The sequence below is a fragment of the Emys orbicularis genome, chromosome 24, assembly GCF_028017835.1.
Source record: "Emys orbicularis isolate rEmyOrb1 chromosome 24, rEmyOrb1.hap1, whole genome shotgun sequence".
Classification (NCBI taxonomy): Eukaryota; Metazoa; Chordata; order Testudines; family Emydidae; genus Emys; species Emys orbicularis.
Genome location: NC_088706.1, coordinates 12,191,496 through 12,212,535, shown reverse-complemented (window position 1 = coordinate 12,212,535; position 21,040 = coordinate 12,191,496). Strand labels below are relative to the sequence as shown.

The 21,040-nt window shown below is 62.0% G+C and overlaps 2 protein-coding genes across 2 annotated transcripts in view; one reads left to right on the top strand and one right to left on the bottom strand.

Moving 5' to 3' along the window:
- The first annotated feature begins 518 nt into the window (after positions 1–518).
- CBARP (CACN subunit beta associated regulatory protein) lies at positions 519–15,278 on the top strand. Its single transcript, XM_065422384.1, has 9 exons — positions 519–566; positions 5,025–5,170; positions 6,908–6,969; positions 7,734–7,899; positions 9,703–9,877; positions 10,274–10,426; positions 11,532–11,739; positions 12,394–12,577; positions 14,150–15,278. Exons 1-9 carry the CDS (start codon positions 519–521, stop codon positions 15,276–15,278), a joined length of 2,271 nt encoding a protein of 756 aa, XP_065278456.1.
- A 4,871-nt stretch (positions 15,279–20,149) lies between these two features.
- The window catches only part of STK11 (serine/threonine kinase 11), a 73,508-nt gene continuing 72,617 nt past the window's right edge, over positions 20,150–21,040 (bottom strand). The window contains exon 10 of the mRNA XM_065422186.1: positions 20,150–20,217. The gene's annotated coding sequence lies outside the window, so the exon portion shown is untranslated. The remainder of the gene's footprint in view (positions 20,218–21,040) is intronic.

The window sequence follows — 21,040 nt, the reverse complement described above, 5'->3', positions numbered from 1 at the left end:
GCGGCTTCCCTGCCGGGCAGAGGATGAGCGAAGCCCCCGGCGGACTGGAGCAGGCAAGAGGAACTGGGGGGCAGGGAACCAGAGCGAGAAAGGGGACGGGGGGGGGAACCGACCCCATCACACCCCAGTGTTAGGAGCCCCCTGACTCCTACCAGCCTCCGGACGATTCGCCTTGGATCCGATTCTTCCTCCCTTTTCTAATTCGATTTACCTGGGCAAGCATTAGCCGAGAGGAAGTGCAGGGAAGGGAGGAGACGGTGTGTGCGATGGGGCGGGGGCTGGACACAGGCAGCATCCGAGCCCACCCGCGATTGGTGCTGCCGCCCCAGCCCGTGTGAACGGGGGGCGGTGAACCGGGATCAGATCCGGAGCGAGGCGGGGACGGACCTACCCAGCCCAGCCCGTCCCCTTCACTTCTCGCCTCCACGTGCGGGATTTTCATTCTTTTGTTCCCGGGGTGTCATTTTTGCCTCTTGCTCTTCCCGACTCCCAGGAGGACTTTCCAGCTGGGACAGACCATGAGCAATGACTTGACTGCCTGGGACAACACGACCGAGAGCACAACGGTACGTGCCCCAAGGGGGTGGGGTGGGTGGGAGTTGGATTCCCCCCCATCACTCCTGGCCCCTTGCCCTCGGGCCCTCTGCCCCCCCCCTTGCACTGGGCTCCCCATGTGAGTCTTTACACCTGCCTCCTTCCCAGGCAGGAGATACAGGTTTGAGGCTGTTTGAGACCCATGCAATACGTGGTGGGCAGGACAACCAGAGCCCCTGGCTTAGCTAAGTCTTCCCCTCCCCGGCACCTCCTGGGAAGATGTTCTGCTCAGGAAGCTGGAGGGGATCTTCCCCTTGTTCTCGGGAGTAGGGGGGAGACAGATCTTCCCGTGGGCATCCCAGCAGATTATCCCGCAGCACCTGTCTCCAATGAGCCGCACCTGCTGCTCAGAAATCACTCCCTTGCTGTTCTGGCTGGCGGGAAGTGGGGCCGGCTGCTCAGGGTGTGGGTCTGAGAACAGTGGGAGAGAAAAGGCCAGAGGAAGCAGCAGGCTGGGAGCTTTGGTACCTGTCGATATTATTCTTTGGGGGTGGGGTGGGGGGAAAGGGACAGGTCATTTAACAAAGCTCCCACATCCGTGATAGACACACCCCTTCCTCTGGTGGTCAGTGAGTCACACACTCCGGCAGGTCACTTGGTGATCGATAAGAACATCAGCAGCTAAGCCACCGAATGACGATCAAAGTTCATGCTCCAGGGCCTTGGATGGGCATTTGACCACAGGGGTCAGGAATCCCTTTAACCCCTCCACATGCAACACTGTCACAATAGGCCTAGTGCATTATGGGAAGTGAGGGCCTTTCTGTGATGCCCTGGGTACTGTCCTACCAGATGGAAGTGGCCAAGAGGTGGGATTCTGTCCGTCTGGCTAGCCAGGTGCAGTTCCCATGTCCCTCTATCCATAGAACCTAATAGCAGAACTCCCCCCAACTATACCAAGGTTCTGATTTGGCCTCATAAGAATGGCCATATTGGATCAGACCAAAGGTCCATCTAGCCCAGTATCCTGTCTTCTGTCAGTGGCCGATGCCGGGTCTCCCAGAGGGAATGAACAGACCAGGCAATCACCAAGTGATCCATCCCCTGTCGCTCATTCCCAGCTTCTGACAAACAGAGGCTAGGGACACCATCCCTCCTACCCTGTATGAGGATGGCACCAAGCTGGAGCAATCTATACCTGCTTCTGGTACCTGCTGTTAGTCTCACTTGCACCATGACCTGGTGCTTAGGTAAAGAGGAAAATAAGCTTAAAGCCCCCCACCCCTACCCCGCAGTACCTCACCCAGGTACATCCCACAATCAATGGACATTGCTGGTGCAAGGTCTGCAGGGCTGGGCCTTCTACCTTCCATCCTGGGCTACGTCGGTCATCGCTCTGATGAAGGACCGGGCATGCCACCCCGATGTTTTACAGACCCCTGAGGCTGGGATCAAGGGGGGATTGATTCTGTGCATGGTTTTGTCAGCTCTGCTGGGTTACAAAGTCACGCCGCGAATGGAAACACCCCACATTGGGCGTTCTACACCTGCTCTGCTGCTAATAATCGGTCTGTGCTCACGGGGACCAGATCCTGGTCTTTGACCAGAGTAAATCCAGATTGGATCCAATGATTTTAGTGGGGTCACTCCGGATTCACCCTGACGTAGCTGAGAGCAGAGCCTGTCTTACATGAGTGTTAGTTGAGGGAGCAGCCAGGGGTCTCCAGATGAGGGGGCTTCAATGTTCTGTATCCAGCCGGAGCCCCTGGGGTTTTTCCACCCCTCCCTCCCCAGGGCTAGCCCACCCCCCAGGGTATTGGGCACTCCCCTGCCATGACATCAGAGCAAGCCCGAGAAAGCCAGTTGGCTGCCTGTGTCATGTCACACAGCAACTCCCGCCCAGCACAGAGTGCCACCTGCAAGCGGGTATTTCCAGGGCAGGAAGAATTCGTATAGCCAGATTGGGAGGCGGGTGGCGCGTGGTACTGGGGTCACTGGCTGTCCTGGGAGAGAGGGAGGAGAGGCCAGACTCTGCCAGTGACAGAGAGACTCAGGGGGAGGAGTGAAAGACAGTGGAGCCAAGGCAGAGGAGAGAGAGATGATGGGGGTGAAGATACCCAGGGCCAGGCGAGTGGGAGAGGGAGCCGGAGGCCGTAAGACACAAGGGGAGCCGCAGCAGCAGCCACCCACTCAGCAGTGGACATCTGCTCAGTGACTGCAGTAGGGAGTTTAAGAGCTCACAAGCAAAGTCCGTGAGTCATCCACCTTCATGCTGGGCCCTGGGGAGATGACTCTGCAGGAACCACGGAGGAGGGCTGGGCCCAGATGGGTTCCTAGAGCTTAGCTAGATAGATGCGTGTGTATCACGACGGGTGGGTGGGTGGGTATGTGGGGGGAGGGACGGACCGAGGGAGGGAGGGGTGGGTATGTGGGGAGATGGATGGATACACAGATGAGTGTGTGTGGGGGTAGAGGGATGGATATACAGATGGGTGTGTTGGGGAAGGGAGGGGTGGATGGATACACAGATGGGTATGTGGGGGTAGAGGGATGGATATACAGATGGGTGTATTGGGGAAGGGAGGGGTGGATGGATACACAGATGGGTATGTGGGGGGAGGGATGGACCGAGGGAAGGAGGAATGGGTATGTGGGGGGGGAGGAACGGACAGAGGGAGGGAGGGGTGGGTATGTGTGGGGATGGATGGATGGATCGATGGGTGTGTGGCAGGAGGGAGTGGCGCATGGATACACAGATGGGTGTGTGAGGGAAGGGTGGGGTGGATGGATAGATGGGATGAATATCCCATCATGCCTTTCTCCATCTCTGCCAGGGCAGGGGCTGGAGCATCAGACTGGCTGGGCAGGAGGCCGGGGTCCCCTCCCCCATATCATGTGTGATTCCTGGTACCCCCAAGATTCTCCCTTGCACCAGGGCAGCTGATTTCAAGCTACGCCTGGCCCAGCTTGCTCAGAGTCCCCCCGGGCAGCAGCGAAACCCTCAAATGTCAGGGTAGGAAACAGAACAGGACTAGCCAGGGTCACCCTTAGCTGCGCTGGCGTCTGTGGCTGAGAGCACTGGGATTCAGTTACCGGTCCTCCCCGGCCTCCCCTCGCTGCTGCCACCAGCTGCCCTCGGCCCAGAGGAGTGGCTCCCGGGGGCATGCGGTTCGGGCTCTCTCTGTGGCTGGTTATCATCCCATTTTCCAGCTGAATTAAAAAATAGTCACGTGACTTTGGTTTCCTCCTGACATCATGATGCGTTGCCATGGCAAAGGCTCCCCTGTCACCTGACCAATTTAATGTTACGTTCCTCTCCCCCGCCCCCTCGGCCTCACCTCCCCTGACAGCCCCAGCGCTCCCCCTTTTCCCACCCCCCCGCACCTCAGCTGTCACTTCCGTCCGGTGAGAGAAGCCCCAACTGATCCACGCAGCAGGGATGGGCTAAACTGGGGGAAGTCCAAAGGGGGAAGCCCCAGTGTCCCCCTGCCCCCTGGGTTTGGATTAAGGGTTAATGGCCTCGGTCTGGGATGCAGGACTCCTGGGTTCTATTCCCCACTCTGGCTCTGCGGGGAGAGTGTGATCTAGTGGTTACAGCAGGGGGCTGGGAGTCGGGACAGCTGAGTTCTACCCTTTCCGCCCACCGTGCCCCTCCCCACCCCACTGCATGCTGCCTGCCCTCAGTGCATGCATGTCCTTGGCTAGGGCTCAGAGGATATGGGAGTGAATCTCATCCCTGGTGAGGTCTAGCCAGACTCTGTTCCCAGGAGGGCACATGGGGACCAAGGGGTGAAGGGAGGTCAGTAGGGATCATTGGGGTGAAGTCAGGTCAAGTGACTGTTCCCAGGATCGTGGCTGGGGTGAGACTTCGGCCAGGGAGGAGTCACTGTTTCCTAGGAGTGTCCTGGCTGCAGCCCAGTGGTTGGGGGTCGGGGAGACACTGGCACCTGGGAGCAGGGATCAGTGGATGAGCCCCCTGGGAAATAGCAGCCATCGCTCTATGGAGCAAACATGCCAGGTTCTGGGGGGGAAGGTGGTGGAGCAAACTGGGGTTCTCCCAATGCAGGAGCATCAGCTTTCCGAGTGGGGGGGGGGGGGATAAACCTCTAAGCCCCTGGGGGAAGAAGAGACGCCTCCAGTGAGCAGCTCAATGCAGAATGGCCCATGCACGGCCAGCAAGGACTGGACGCTGTCAGAGATGGGCCTCTGCTCTGCCTTCCCAGCTGCCCCCATGAGCCTCTTCCACACACACTTGCACACTGCCATCTGCTCGTGTCACAGGCATGTGTCACGAGGACCCACTGCTGCCCAGCTGGGGGAGGGGGGCGAGGAGCTGTCAGAGCATGGGCCCTGCTACCCTCGCGTGCCCCAGGCCCGTGAATGCCTTTACCATGCAGCCACTGGGGAGGCGCCTGCCTGAGCCCAAGGGAAAGCCCCTGCACCGCCGGTGGGAGTGCGCCGGCCCCGTGCTGAGTCTGCTCTGCCCACAGACAGTGCCCGGCGAGGTGAACACGCAAGATGGGTATGTGCTGCTCCTCGTGCTGCTCTCCATCTTCATTGGAGGGACCCTGGTCCTGCTGTCCGGGATCCTGATTATCTGCCGCCGGTGCTGCCAGACGGACCGCAGGCACTCCAGGTAAGAGGGGGGGGGGCTCTGCTATGCACTGCACCACCCACAACCCCCGGAGCCCGTCTGCTTGGGTCGGAGTGGCCAGAGCTTCTGCCTCGGTCCCTACAGTGCCCCCTGGTGGGAGAGGCTGGGACTGGCGTAGCTGGGAGCTCGGTAGCTGGGGTCCCATTTTCTCTATAGGGACTGGTCCAGCACCAAACATCTGAGTTCAGCAACAGCATTACCATAAAACAGTGCGAACGAAGGGGCTTCTGATCAGGATCCATCAGGGCTGCGGAGACGCCAGTGGAGCAGAAGAATTTAATTCCCTTGATTAGCAGCTCCGTTTCGCCCAGTGACAAACAGCCCTGGCCTCTGAGCTGGAGAGATGGGGAAAGCACCTCTCCCAGCTGCCAACGGCTTGAAGCCAAGCCCCATGCTGAGCCGTCCATTGAGCCCGGGGCCTATCCCTGCACCCAAGCTGGCACCCTTGTGCCCCTGCACTGACCCCAACCCTCATCCCCTACACCCAGCCTAGCATCCGGGACCCGTGCCCCTGCACTGCATCCGCCCAGCCTAGCATCCGGGACCCGTGCCCCTGCACTGCATCCGCCCAGCCTAGCGTCCGGGACCCGTGCCCCTGCACTGCATCCGCCCAGCCTAGCGTCCGGGACCCGTGCCCCTGCACTGCATCCGCCCAGCCTAGCGTCCCGGACGCACTGCATCCACCCAGCCTAGCATCCCGGACCCGTGCCCCTGCACTGCATCCAGTCCCCAACCCAGGTGCCCCAGCGTTTCTGCTCTGCACCCCAACCTGCTCTGTACCTGACCCAGCACCCCAGGCATGCACCCTGTACCCAGCCCAGTACCCCAGTTCCCTACATCCAACCTGAGCCTCGTGTCCCAGTCCCTGCCCGCAGCTCTGCACTGAGCCCTGTGCCAGCCCGGGTCCCATGGACCACAGCCATCCCAGAGACAAGCGGGTTTTCCTAATACAGATTAAATCCCTGAGCAAAGGCCCGAAATCTCCCACTGGCTCCTGGGATGAGAGACCCCCAGGGCTGCCAAAGTGAGATGCCCCAGAATAGCTTCTCCCTCCCCTCCCAGGGACAGCTGGACTCCAGAATCCAGTCCTAAGACCCTGTGCATGGAGATGTGTACATAATGTGTGTGTACTGTATAGACCGGAGCATGGTGTGCATGTGTGTGCCATATGGGCTGGTGTGGGGGGGTGTGCCATACAGACCGGAATGTGTGTGCAATGTACGGACCAGCACACTGTACGGCCTGGTGTGGACCAGTTTGGGGGTGCTGTGCAGACTGGCAGTGGGGTATGTGTGCACCGTGCAGACTGGTGGTGTTTTTGCACGTGGTATGGACTAGCAGAGGTGTTGGGGTGTGTGCTGTATGGACTGGCATGGGTGTGGGAGCATGGATGTGCCCTAGAGACTGGCGTGGGAGCTGTACTGAGTGCACCAGTCTGTGAATGTGCAAAACCAGCCCGAGTGGTGCACCGCACTGACTCCCCTGCCAATGGGGCCCGTGGCCCGGTGTCTGGCTCCCTGCCTGTGTGTGCATGTGAGGGGGGCAGTGATGGCTAGAGCAGCCCCTTGCACCATTGGCTTGTGGGGTGGGGGACACTATGAATAACCCATCTCCTCTCCTTTCTGTCCATCCTTTGCCCCCTCCCCTCTCTGGGCCCTGCTCCCTCTGTCCATCTCTCTGTCCCTCCCCATGCGTCTGTCTCTCCCCCTCCCTTTGCAGAGCCAGTGATGACCCTGAGAAAACCAATACCACGTACCTGGATGACTCTCAGCCTCCGCAAGGTGAGCGCCCCCCAGCCCGGCCAGCCCCAGCCCTGCCCATGGAGCTCAGCAGGAGATGGTCGCTAGGGCTGGCTTTGTGTTGTCATGGAAACCGTTTCCCTACATCTCAACCCCCATCACGTGCAAATATACCTGCTGTTCACTGCGGGGGTGTGTGTGTGTAGGAGGCTTTGGCTGCCCCCATGGCACTGAAGGACAGGGGTGTAGGGAGTCCCAGGAGCTGCCATCCTAAAGTCACTGGGGCCCTCCGTGCCTCCCCCTGCAGCCCAGACCCCAAGGTCAAGCCACGGGGGCTGTTCACTCCATTCAGCTGCCTAGAGCGATTACTAAATACCCGCTGTGGTGGAGCAGTGCCCCCTGCCCAGGCACATATATCCCCTGCCGACACCCCCTGCCCAAGCGCTGCTGGCTTCCATAGCCAGGGGCAGGAGATCCTGAGCCTGCCCTCTCCCGCTGCTGGCTGGGACCTGAGGGCGCTGGCCCATGGGCTGCTTGAGCTCCCCTGGGTGGAGCGAGTTTGCCGAATCTCAACCCAGGTGCCCGTGTCCCACACCAGCCTCCCAGCTGTTGGCACTAGCTTGTGCTGCTTCTGCTTCACCCCCTCCTCTCTCCACATCTCGCTGCTCCTCAGCCGTGGGGACGCCAGCCCGGCCTCCTCCCGAGGCTACTGAGCCAGCCGGCCCCTGTGCCCACCAGAGGGGGTTCCCCCGCCACCCCCCTGCCCGGTGAGTGGGGTCTGAACCTCCCCTCCCCTGTCTCCACAGAGATCACCATCAAAGTGGATGATCCAGACTGCCTGTCGGCCTCCAGCTACCGGGATGTGGAGACAGAGCGTTTCCTCTCGTCCAGCTCCTCCACCGGGCGCCGCGTCTCCTTCAACGAGGCCGCGCTCTTCGAGCAGAGCAAGAAGACCCAAGAGAAGGGGAGGAGGTATGGGCAGGGAAGGGGGGGAGAGGCTGGGGGAGGGAAGCGGGGGGCAGCGGGGAGAGGGAGGGAGTAAAGGCTGGGGGGAGGGGAGGAGTGGAAGGGGTGGGTCAGGTTTGCGGGAAGGGGGTGTGGGGGTATGGGTCAGGGTTGGGGTGAGGGAAGGGTGTGGGGGATGGGATGGGGAGGAGTGGAAGGGGTGGGATATGGGTGAGGTTTGGGGTAAGGGTGTGGGGGTATGGGTCAGGGTTGAGATGAGGGAAGGGTATGTGGGGGATGGGAGGGGAGGAGTGGAAGGGATGGGATATGGGTGAGGTTTGGGGTAAGGGGGCATGGGGGTATGGGCATGGGGGAAGGGGTGTGGGGAATGGGTCAGGGTTGGGGTGAGGGAAGGGTACATGGGGGAAGGAGTGGAAGGGGTGGGATATGGGTCAGGTTTGGGGCAAGGGGCTGGGGAGTCTGGGTCTGGGGGAGGAGGGGTGTGGGACTATGGGTCAGGGTTGGGATAAGGGGGTGTGGGGGTATGGGCCTGGAGGGAAGGGGTGTGGGGATATGGGTCAGGTTTGGGGCAGAGGGAAGGGTGTGGGGGGATGGGGAGGGGAGGAGTGGAGTGGAAGGGTGGGATATGGGTGAGGTTTGGGGTAAGGGAGTGGGGGACTATGGGTCAGGGTTGGGGTGAGGGAAGGGTATGTGGGGGATGGGAGGGGAGGAGTGGAAGGGGTGGGATATGGGTGAGGTTTGGGGTAAGGGTGTGGGGGTATGGGTCAGGGTTGAGATGAGGGAAGGGTATGTGGGGGATGGGAGGGGAGGAGTGGAAGGGATGGGATATGGGTGAGGTTTGGGGTAAGGGGGCATGGGCATGGGGGAAGGGGTGTGGGGAATGGGTCAGGGTTGGGGTGAGGGAAGGGTACATGGGGGAAGGAGTGGAAGGGGTGGGATATGGGTCAGGTTTGGGGCAAGGGGCTGGGGAGTCTGGGTCTGGGGGAGGAGGGGTGTAGGACTATGGGTCAGGGTTGGGATAAAGGGGTGTGGGGGTATGGGCCTGGAGGGAAGGGGTGTGGGGATATGGGTGAGGTTTGGGGCTGAGGGAAGGGTGTGGGGGGATGGGGAGGGGAGGAGTGGAGTGGAAGGGAGGGATATGGGTGAGGTTTGGGGTAAGGGAGTGGGGGACTATGGGTCAGGGTTGGGGTGAGGGAAGGGTATGTGGGGGATGGGAGGGGAGGAGTGGAAGGGGTGGGATATGGTCAGGGTTGGGGTGAGGGGGTGGGGGACTATGGGTCAGGGTTGGGGTGAGGGAAGAGTGTGGGGGATGGGATGGGGAGGGGAGGAGTGGAAGGGGTGGGATATGGTCAGGGTTGGGGTAAGGAGGCGTGGGGGTATGGGTCAGGGTTGGGGTGAGGGAAGGGTATGTGGGGGATGGGAGGGGAGGAGTGAAAGGGGTGGGATATGGTCAGGGTTGGGGTGAGGGGGTGGGGGACTATGGGTCGGGGTGGGGTGAGGGAAGGGTGTGGGGGAGGTACGGGGCAGGGCAGGGGAGGAAGTGCAGGTTCCCCAGGTGGGCACTGAGCCAGTGCCCCCTGCAAGGTGGGGTTGAGTCTATCGCCCAGCCGGATGGCCCAGCCTGTGCCCCGGCTCCGTGGGGACAACGCGCTCTGAGGGGCAGGCTGAGGAGCTGGGCCAACAAGGGACTAGGCTGGGCGAGCGCCTCGGGTTGGGCCCTTCCTGGCATGTGTGGCACCGGGGCTGAGGGGAGCGTTGGGAGCAGGGGGCCGGCTCCGGCGACTCCCCGTCACCCAGTGCCCGTGGCAGGTACACGCTGACCGAGGGGGATTTCCACCATCTCAAGAACGCCCGGCTGACCCACCTCCACGTCCCGCCGCCCGCCCTCAGAATCGTCACCATCCACGAGTGTGAGTCGAGCGAGAACAGCCTCGCCATGTCGCCCCGCCTGCCCCCGCCCAAGCCCGGCCTCGCCATCTTCCAGGTGAGCCAGGGCTGGGGCCAGCACCGGCCCCCGGGGCGCAGGAGAGGGGGGCTCTGGGGGCAGTGAGGGCCCCTCCCAGGGGGGCAGGAGAGGGGACTCTGGGGGCAGTGAGGGCCCATTCCAGTGGGGGGCTCTGGGGGCAGTGAGGGCCCCTCCCGGGGGGCAGGAGAGGGGGGCTCTAGGGGCAGTGAGGGCTCCTCCCAGGGGGGCAGGAGAGGGGGGCTCTGGGGGCAGTGAGGGCCCCTCCCGGTGGGGGCAGGAGAGGGGGGCTCTGGGGGCAGAGATGGCCTCTGCCGGCATGGGGTAGGAAGCACGTTGGAGGCAAAGACAGCCCAATCCCACCCCAGCTTCTGCCCTCTGACCCCTCAGTGGTTTCTCTGTGTCTCCGTCCCATAGCCCCCAGGGGGCACCCTGCCCCAGACAGTCCTGACCGCCCACGCCATGTGCCCCAGTTCCGCCCTGCCTGGCGACACCTACAACTCCACCGTGGACACCAGCTTCGCCGAAGCCAGCCCATCCATCTCCTCCTCCTCTGGGGAGAGCCCTTCGGTGAGTGCCCCCTCTTCCCCCCCCCCCCCGACTGGGAGAGAGATCTCAGCACCCGTGGGTGCTGGGGGAGCCGGGGGAGTGGGGGCAGGAGGGTGGAAGTGGTGGGGGTGGGGACTCTCTCAGCCCCTTTGCACCCCACACAGACTCAGCATGCCCTGGAGGGATGGCTTAGCAGGCCAAGCATTGGGTGCCGCCCCCCTCGGCTGTGGATCCCAGGCAGGGCCGGCGCAGCTCTTCCCTGTCCCAGCTGGAGAACAGGGAAGGGGGCGACTGTGGAATCAGCCCAGGAAAAGCCAACGCCCCTCTGGAACCATGAGGGGGAGCCCTTGGCCAGTTGTGCTGGGCACTGCCTGGCCCCCTCCCTCCCCAGAGGTGGCTGCATTTCTAGAGTTATGTACAGAGTTAAGCATTTTGATGGTCTTTGGGAGGCAGGGGCTTTAGCTGGGGTAGCGACCTCCCCCCGCAACCTGAAGGTTGTGGGACCGTCCCAGTCTTTATCGCGGTGTATGGACCCAGGGCCGGCTCCAGGGTTTTGGCCGCCCCAAGCAGCCAAAAAAAAAAAAAAAAAAAAAAAGCCGCGATTGTGATCTGCGGCGGCAATTCGGCGGGAGGTCCTTCGCTCCGAGAGGGAGTGAGGGACCGTCCGCCGAATTGCTGCCGAATAGCTGGACGTGTCGCCCCCCTCCAGAGTGGCCGCCCCAAGCACCTGCTTGCCAGGCTGGTGCCTGGAGCCGGCCCTGTATGGACCCCCACACACACACTGGGGGACCCTCGCTCTGCAGCAGGGTGAGCTAAGACCCCTTTGCTGGCGCCGAGGGGAGCTGGGAATAGACCAGAGTGGGCTCTGCCTCCCACTCCCCTTTATAGGCCCGTGGGGGGTTGGAGACTCCTGCACTCAGCGCACTCCGGGAGCGGGCCGGGACAGGCGGGAGCTCTGAGGGCATTGTTCACGGCTGGCTGCCCAGGCGGACCTGGCATTGTGCGTGTCTGCTGTGCCGTGCACGGCTCCCTGCCGCCCTGTCGCCTCCAATCGCTCTCTGCGGCGCCCACCCCCAGGAGTCACTCCTCCCCCCTCCCTCTGTCCCTCCCCTTCCCCCGCTCCCAGTTTGAAGGGGCCGCCAGGAGTGCGAAAGGCACCGGAGCGGGCGGCGTCGGACCCGGGGAGCCCCCACCACCCCCTGCCCAGGGCACCGTGCTGCAGTTCTTCACCCGCCTGCGGCGTCACGCCAGCCTCGAGGGCGCCAGCCCCTACTTCAAGATCAAGAAGTGGAAGATTGAGAGCAACCAGCGGGCATCCAGCCTGGACACCAGAGGTAGGTGCCCCCCCCCCCCAATCCTCGCGGGAGTGAGGGTCAGTCCTGGACCCCGGTGGTAGGGGCCACCCATCCCCCCACCTAGTTGAATCCAAACTCAGTGGCCACTCAGGGGCCCTGATGAGCCTTTGGCTTCTCCCTGGCGGCTGCCAGCCACAGGGGCCGGCGGTCCCAGTGTCAGGGGTGCTCGTTTCTGTGCCTCATGTGCCCGTCTGCCCAGCTCCCATCCCCTGGCACCCCATGGGAACGGCTCCCGGTCACTGCCAGGTGGTTCTGTCTAAGGCCACCTCCGCTGTCGGGAGTGGATCCCACAGCCCAGCTGGGTCCCTGGCACATTATTGAAGGCGAGTGAACAAGCCGCAGGAGATCAGCCCTGTCCAGAGGGGTCAGAGTGGTTAGCCTGGGCAGGGTCCGTTACCCAGCATGCCCAGGGCACGAACCCCATATTTGCCACGGGAGGTGCTCGGGGTGGGGGCTGTAGGATTAGAGCAGTGAGGTGATCCCTGGAAATGGCCAATGAACGCAGCAAAAATGACCCAGAGCCCATTTTGCCTTGTAATTACGTCCCTCCTGCTTCTGCCTCCACCCCCCAGCCCCTCCCCTCTCCTGGTGCTCCCCCCTAACATCCCCCCCTTGCCTTTGCCTGCCTTTCAGGCTCACCCAAGCGGCGTCAGTTCCAGAGGCAGCGGGCGGCGAGCGAGAGCATGGAGCAGGAGGACAGAGACACCCATCAGACGGGCATCATCCAGTACATTGCCCGGACAGATGACATAGCCTTCCGCCCCATGGCTGGGCCCTTCCTGCCATCCCCCTCCAGCCCCCCACCCTCTCTCGGCAGGTATTTTTCAGTAGATAGAGGGGATAGGGATGACTGGGGCAGGGGGCACTAGCCCAGGGGGTGGGATGGATGGTCTCATTCCCAGATGTCAATGTCCACCCCCAGGAAACCAGGTCATAGGCGGAGAGAGATTTCAGCCCCCATTCACACTTCCCTTTGGAAGGGCCCTCTCATAGGGCGCTCCTGCCCCCCCACTTCAGGCATCCTCTGGCATGACAGGAGCGCCTGCCTCCATTTCCCCTCATTTCAGCCGTACCAAGCACACAGTCTCTCAACGTCCCATGCAAAGTTGCACCCCTGGGCGTATTTTATTGACAGGCACGTACAATCGTCTGGAGAGTGCTCACTGTGAAACCGCTCTCCCAGTTCCCACAGTAAAGCAGAGGAAGGTACTGCAAAAAGCTCAGTGGTTTGAGCATTGGCCTGCTAAACCCAGGGTTGTGAGCTCAATCCTTGAGGGGTCCATTTAGGGAACTGGGGTAAAAATCTGTCTGGGGATTAGTCCTGCTTTGAGCAGGGGGTTGGACTAGATACCTCCTGAGGTCCCTTCCAACCCTAATATTCTATGCTTTTCCACACACCCTCTCCAGGGCCATCACTTCCAGGTTCCCCCACCTGGGAGTCCCCCAGCGCTCGGTGCCGTTCCTCTCTGCCCTGGTTCCAGAGCCCCCCGCCCCTCCCTGCAGCCCATCACCCTCAGAGTGACCAATCTCATGACTCCTTGCCAGCCCCCTGGCTCTGATTCTGCAGCAGGCCAGCCCCTCTGCTGGACGCCTCCCCCTTTGCTGTGCTCCTCCCATCTGCCCATGCCTGCCTCTGGGTCTCTCCCTTTGCATGGCCCACCTGGTGCACTGGCCTCTTATTTCTTCAAGGGCCAGAGTGGCCCCATGACAGGCCCCCCCCCCGTAGGTCTGGGATGAGGCCCCCAATCCACCCAGAGAGACCTGGAATTCTTCCTCAACAGCTCTGGGGCAGCAGCTGCCTGGGAGGTGTCATTCTGGGGGCAGGGCAGGGGAACGGGCTTGGCAAGGAAAGGGACGCTGGCGCCGGACACCCACCCTCCCTCCGGGGTGACTGCCCCCTGGTGCTGTTAGAGCCATCAGGACCATGCAGGGCAGAGATGGTCACTCCCTTTGCCCGGCTGCAAATGTTGGCACATGGAGCTGCGTAGCGGAGAGTCAGTCCTGCCCCAGGCGTGGGATTGGGGCTGTCTCCTGCTACACCTAAACCCCAGGGTCAGCTGGAGAGATACCCAGGGCAACCTTTATCCTCTGCCTAGGCCTGGACGGGGCAGCAGGGTCAGAGAGGGAGGGGATGCTGAGGGGGGAAGGCGGGGTGGGGGAGATGGGGATAGGGGCAGAGAGGAAGGGGGCTGGTAGTGGGTGTGTGGGGACCAAGAGGGGTGGGAATTTCTGGTTGCAAGGACTTGCAGTTGGATTGTAAGAAATGAAAATGTCCCTGTCACGTGCCAGGCTGGTGCCAGCCCAATGCTGGTCCAGCGCCTGCCTGCTGCTTCCCAGGGCAGCCCCTCTGCCCTGCCTGTGCTATAACATTGGTGGGTTCTGCCCCCAGGTTAGAGCCAGCAGAGGCGGGCAGGGGCAGCGTCCCCGAGGCGCCCAGCACGGAGCAGCAGACTATCTACCACGACATCTGGAGCTTGCGGGCCTCCCTGGAGCTGTATGCCTCGTCCGAGCAGAGCAACGACCGGGACTCCGTGCGCAGCGATGGGGGCGACAGCGTCTGCTCGGCCGGGGGCGGCATCCCCGGCTTCCCCTCTTCCCTGGAGGAAGCCGAGGGCCTGGACGAGCGGCTGTGGGCCCGGCCCAGGCAGGAGAGCGCGGAAGCAGAGCCGGGCACACGCAAGCTGCTGCAGATGGACAGCGGCTATGCCTCCATCGAGGCGCCGAGCCGGGCGGGTGAGGACGGGCGCCCCAAGGACCAGACGGCCTCAGAGAAGCGCATCTGCTTCACCAGTGCTGGGCGCAAGGGCACCATCTTCGAGAGCTTCGAGGGGCACGAGCCCGAGGAAGAGGAGGAGGAAGAGGGGGCGGTGGGGGGGCCGCTGCCCCACAGCCCCCTGGCCTGGTCCCCCTATGGGCAGATGTTCCCAGCCCGGGACGCGCTGCCCCGGCGGGACTACAGCATCGACGAGAAGACGGATGCCCTCTTCAACGCCTTCGTCCGTCACGACCCGCAGTTTGACGACTCGCCCCTGCGCGCCAAGCACCGCTCCCGCACTCACCTGCGCAAGCAGTGGCAGCGCTCCAAGCAGTACAGCGACCCCGGCGTGCGCTACCCACCCGCCCTGGAGCGCCACCGGACCCCGCTGCGCCGGGGAGACAGCCTCAACTACCCACCAGACAGCCGCTACCACGGCACCCTGCCCCGCATTGTCAGCGCAGAGGAGGCGGGCGCGGCCGGGGACGGCTCTGCCGTGGCTGACGCCGACGCCAAGATCCAGGTGATAGAGGAGGAACCGTCCGAACTGGCTGGGGACCCCAAGCTGGCTTCCGATCCCTACGACGAAGACTGCCCTGGCAATGGCCAGGGCCCGGGCTGCGGCCCCCAGCCCCTAGGGGCTGAGCTGATGGACAAGATCATGGGGGGCCTCGAGGACAGGCTGTACGGGCACTTGAGAAAATCGAGAGAGAGTCCGGAGTGTCTGGTGGCCGTGGCCTCTCCCGACCACAGCCCCGTCTAGGGGGCGGGGGAGTGGACCGAGCTCACTCATCCACTGAGTCAGGCTTCAGGGCTTCAACCCCTTCCACAGCTGGCACTGCCACCACGTTCAGGGCGTTCGTAGGGCGGCAGGGGGGTGCGGATCTGCCTGGACAGACGTGCCCCGTTCGAGGGGATCGGGCTCTGCCCGGACGTTCCCGTCACCTTGGAATGGTCCAGGGCGGGGGGCAGGCTCAGCCCGCCCTGTTTGAGTCTGGAGTGGGGGGTCCACTTGGATGTACCCACTGCATTCAAGGGCTTTGAGGGGCGCAGATCTGTACAGAGGTACCCGCCACGTGGGCGGGGTCCAGGGGGGCACAGATCCACCCAGATGTACCCACCCCAGGGTCCTGGGGGGCACAGATCCACCCAGACATACCTGCAATGTGGGTGGGTCCCAGGGGGCACAGATCCACCCAGACCCACCTGCCCCATGGGTGGGGTCCAGGGCGGGATCCCCGGTGAAGCAGCCCCTACCCCCAGGCAGGCCTGGCAGCCGGAAGGGGTTGTTACGGAGGGGAGGAATGTTTGCCAAAGCAGGCGACTCTTTTTAAGGCACCTGTATTAATAACCCCCCAAACTCTTACCTCACGCCGTAGAGCTGTGTAGCACATATGCCCCCCCCCCAATCCTGGGGCATGGCCCCCTCCCCTGCACACCCCACGCCCCCCACCCTCCTCTCTCTCTCTCTGATTTTTTACAAGCAATAACGTCTCTATCCGGAATCGTCCTCGCAAAGAAGGGACCGGGGCTGGGATCCGCGGTGCTGGGAGTGGAGGGGAGATGGGCCAAGCCCCCCCGGAGCTGGCGGCCTCCCCCTCCTTTTGATTTTGTCCACACTGAAGGAGGGGGAGGGCAGCTCCGAAATTGCTCCTGGAGGGAGGAGTCGCTGGGGGCAGCAAAGCGGGGGGGGGGGGGGAGTTTGAGGGCTGGGAAAGCTGCTGCCCCCCCTTGTGCCAGTCACTTCCCTCCTCCCACCCTGGGGGAAACCTCGAGCCAGGGCAGGGCTCGTGGGCTCTAAGCTGGATGCTCTGGTGCTAGGACCTACGGGAAAGGGGGCCCATGGAGCCGCTGGAGAGGGGCCCAGGGGGTGATGGTCCATAGGGGAGGAAAGGGGGAGTGAAGCTGAGGCTTCCAATCGGACAGGCCCTTCAGCAACTGCTGCTAGAAAAATCTCGTTCTCCAGGTGCCAAATTGAGGGTGGGCCGGATACCCACACAGTGCCATGGGGGGGGGCAGGAGAGGGCAGGAACTAGAGCCTATCCCAGATGTCACTGCTTCCTGGAGGAGGGGGGAATGCTTGCTCCCCATTCTCCCCAAAACTAACCGGCTCCCCCTTTCTCCCTCCCTAAATTACTGGGCCCAAATGGGAGAGGGGCTTGGATCTAGCATGCCTTGGGGCGGGGGGGATGGGAAAGTGGTGGCAAGATGGGGCAAAGGGGGAGTCAGATCTCCTAACTCTCCTTCTCCCCCCAACAACCTTATACCTGGAAAGCCAACCCCCCTGCTCCTCCTTGAACTGCTCCCCCCCCCGTTCTCCCCCAGGGAGCAAAGCGATGGGCTTTATTTATTATTTATTGATTTTTATAGAATTGGATGGATTTGCTGCTCCACAGGGGGCGAGTTCAGCTTTTTATTGGGTTTTGTTCATGTCTCAAAGGATAAGAAGCAAAAAGCTTTATTATCCGTAAGACTCGGTCAGCGCAGGGGAGGGGTAGGGGCAGGGCGGAGGGGGAAGGAGATGCCAGCCACACGTATCCCCCCCACCTTGGTGCTCTCGTCACCCCCGTTCCCGGCTGCGCTTCGACCTTTGCATGCGATCAAAGAGGCCGGGTCGTTCCTCTGCAGAGTCTGTCCAAAGCACTAACATGAAACCACAACTCAGCCTTTTTAAACCTATAAAGAAAGACCAAGTGTCGAGAGTTTGCTGCGCTTTGTTATTGCCTAAGCGCCTTCCTTCAGCCCCCCAGACGTGGCCAGGGCCAGCCCCTCGTTGGGCCAGGGGTGGGATTGGTTTTTCCAGAGTTTATTGTAAATGACATGGCCCATGCTCCAGTGACCTCCCGGGCAGCGCGAGGGGCACCAGACAGGCTCCCAGGGCAGGGAGCTGAGGGCAGAGGAATTCTAGCTAGGACTAAAGTGCCAGGTTTTGACAGCAAGGAGGGTGAGTCTTGCCTGGGGCAACTTCCCCAGGGCTGGGGCCCCTGGAACTTTCCAGCCTGGAGGGTCCATTTGCTCTTGCTGTCATTTACCCCACTACCGGGGGGGGGGGGGGGGCGCTGTTCTGCTCTGGCCATGCCCCAGTGCCCTGGGGTGAATGATGGCACTGCAACTCTAGCCCTAAACCCGAGGGGAGGACACCTTCCGAAAGACCCATTTTAGTCCAACCCCAAATTCCTGGGCCAGAAGCAGGACCCTGGCCTATGCTCTGGGGTTCAGACTGGATAAGCACCCCAGGCCCTTCCAGCCCGCAGAAACTAGGACTTGCACGTCCCCTCTCCCCTGCGACCCCTTCCAGAGCAGAAAACACCAGCATTGGAAGCCATTCCTGCAGGCAGCTTCCGCTCCTGCAATGGGGGCCCGGGAGCACAAGGCCTTTGCATGGGCTGAACCTGCCTTTCTACGGATGACCCATCCTAGCAGAGCCCGTTCTGACTGCTGGAACGGAGCCCAGCGAGGCTCAGGGGCTGACAGCTCCTTCCAGGGCTGGCGGTGAACGCTGGGTCCTCCACTGTGGGCCTAGGAGGGGTTGGGCCCAGCTCCCTGGGGCTGGGGAAGGGGCTGCCCTCTCCAAGAAGCTGGCCACTGGTGAGCACCACAGGAGGAGATAGATGGGCAGGGCCCGCCCAGCACTAGCAGTGCAGCCGCTGAGGGAAGCTGGAGGGTGGGGACAGGACTCAGCAAAGGCACCGGAAGCCTAAATTCATCCAATGCATGGAGAGATCTCCTCCTCCAGGAGGATGGAGGACGACACAGGCAGCCAGAACCCGCAGAGAATTGTGGGGGGGGGGGGCAAACGATGACTATTTACAGTGTGCTAGACCAGGGGTTCTCAAGTCATTGCACCACAACCCCCTTCTTACAACAAAAATTACTGCATGACCCCAGGCGGGGGGACCGGAGCCTGAGCCCACCCAAGTCCCGCTGAGAGGGCCAAAGGCTGCCCCGGGCAGGGGGGCGCACGAATGCCAAAGCCTGGGGACGACGCCCCAGGGGGTGGAGCTTGGGCATCAGCCCCAGTAGGTCTAAAGGCCAGCTCTGGCGACCCCCTGAAAACGGGGTTGTGACCCCCCGTTTGAGAACCGCTGCGCTAGACCCGGCAGCAGGCCCAGCGGGCAAGGCGCGGGATAGATGAGCAGGATTCCTGCGAAAAGCACGTACAGGGAAGGCCAGGCCCAGCTGCTGCGGCAAAGGCTGATTTCAGGGACCAGCTGCCCCGCTACCCCATCCCTTATATGGGGACAGCCCTAGGCCCTCAAGGATTTAGCAGCACCACTGGCCCCTGCCCCCTACGGCTGGCTCAGGGCAGCTTTGGCATCAAGAGCAGCCGCAGGGTGTTCCCTTTGCCTCCAAGTGTCCAGTGGGGTGCATTCTGCTTGAGGAGCTTGGGCTGAGCTGGGGGGCCCCCTTGCCACAGCCACCCCAGCACAGACCCAGCCTTAGCCTTGTGCTGCAGGCTTTTCCACTAAGGAGGAAGCCAGAGAGGAGAGATTCGTCTCTACTCCGGCTCAGGCCTGGACTCTCCCTGGCCTGGCAGGAAGCAGAGAGCTCCTGAGCGGGGTGGTGGCGGAGACACCACGTGCATTTGGGGACCAAACAAGGGCAATGCTAGATCTTAGGGGGAAGTCAATGCTCCACCTCCTGAGACTCTGCCCATGCCACTCAAATCCCGTCCATCTATCCCCTCGGCCCCCTTGCTCAGCTCTAGTGGCAGCAAACTGGGCGCGGCTGCTGCAGTGGGGGAAGGAGCCCAGCCCAGAATGGCACCACTATGGGCTGGGCCTGGGAGCGGGAGCCCAGGCTGCAAGGGGAGACAGCGGTACAACTCCCTCACGCCAAAGGCAGGAGCGGGGGGGGTTTGTGCCATTGAGAAATGCCTTCGCTACCTTGGGAAACCCCAGAGCTCCCAAGCTCTCCCTATGCTAGCCCCTCGGGCCCCCAGCCGTGGGAACAGAATTCAGGAGACACTACTCCTCCACCCGGAGATAGACCAGCGAGCAGTGGCCACCCCAGCCTATGCAGGCAGGACAGCTGGGTCTGCTGCCACCTCGCAAGATTGGTTTATTTTCTTAAAAGAAAAGACGCCGCCGAGCGCAGTCCAGTCCCCCTCCCAAGCCCTGGGCAGCATGCAGTTCTTGGATGGTCTCACTACCTGTTTTTTTTTCCTCATCGGGTTTATTTTAAACACATCACGATGTGTAGGAATCTCTAAATATACCGCAAATATAAACAAAAAAAAAGAAGAAAAAAAAAGAGGAAAATATATATATATGTATATCTAGAACAGTAGTCTAAAACATAAAGTGCACAGCCATGGCTTTACACAATTCTACTCAGCGAGGGTGGGCGGGGGGTCGCCCCCACGCCCAGTGGGGGGGAGACCTCCACCCAGGCCCTCCCCCACCCACCTCACCCTCCAGATCCCAAATTAAAACAGAGGTGGTGTCTTGATTGGCAAAGAGTTGATGCAGAGGAGGGGCCAGCATGGGCGTAGCTGGGGAGAGAGATGGGGCGGTCGAGGGCTCCTGCCAGCTTCGGGGGCCTGGCGCCGCTGAGAGAGGGTTTGGGAGGGGGAGGGGCGGGCGGTTCTGTTTTCCTCCAGGGTTTCTCTTTTTGGATTGCAAGCATAGTCCGCTCCCAGGAGAGACGGAGCTGGGGCGAGGAGGACGGGGCGTAGGCTGGCCCAGGCTCCAAGACAGGCTCTGGGGAAGAGAGGAGAGGAGACAATGTTAGAGGTGGATGGTACATGGGCAGCAGGCTGGTGGCACATGTCTGATTTTTCCCCAGAGCGGCTCTGGCCTGGTTCCAAGCCCAGGGGGAATGGCACCGCTGGTGACTGGGGGCTCTGGCTGACTACAGCGGGGAGCATGGTGTGGGTTACACACACACAGGGGTAAAGTGCCAGGCTAAGTCAGCAGCCACCCCGAGGCCTGGGCCTCAACCTAACGCTCTCCCATCACCCAGGCGAGAGAGGAAGGAAGGGTCTTGGGTGGGAATTCCCAACAGCAGCAGCCTCCCATCCTACACCAGCCCCTGCAGCCCCCACTTTGTCCAGCACGTCTTGGCATAGGCAAAGCCCAGCTGTTAACACACAGGCACCACTGAGCCTTCAAAGGAACGTGGACACAGCAAAGAAAAAACGGCGGCGCTGGGTCTCTGGCTCACGCCGTGTAGCTGTCTGGGCTGAAAGCCGGTGAGAGGCCCGGATCTGAGAGTCCCACTGCCTATGCTGCTGGGTTTAACCCTGCAGCCCCAGCCAGATTCGGTGTGCGGTGCAGAGGTACCCCTAGACACTCCTTCCAGAGGCCGGCTCTCACTAAGACGCCCCTGCAGCGCCGAGGGTGAGCCCCACGCAGAGCCCCAGGGACGGGGTGTGTGTGTGTGTGATCCGGAGACCACAGCTAGGGCAGTCCCCCCTCCAGGCCAGGGCAGGAGCCCCTGCCCCCAGCCCTATAAAATATCCTGTGCTTCCATCACACCTTTCAGCCGTCACTCTCTCCCAGTGCTTTGAGGTGGTCAGTCTCA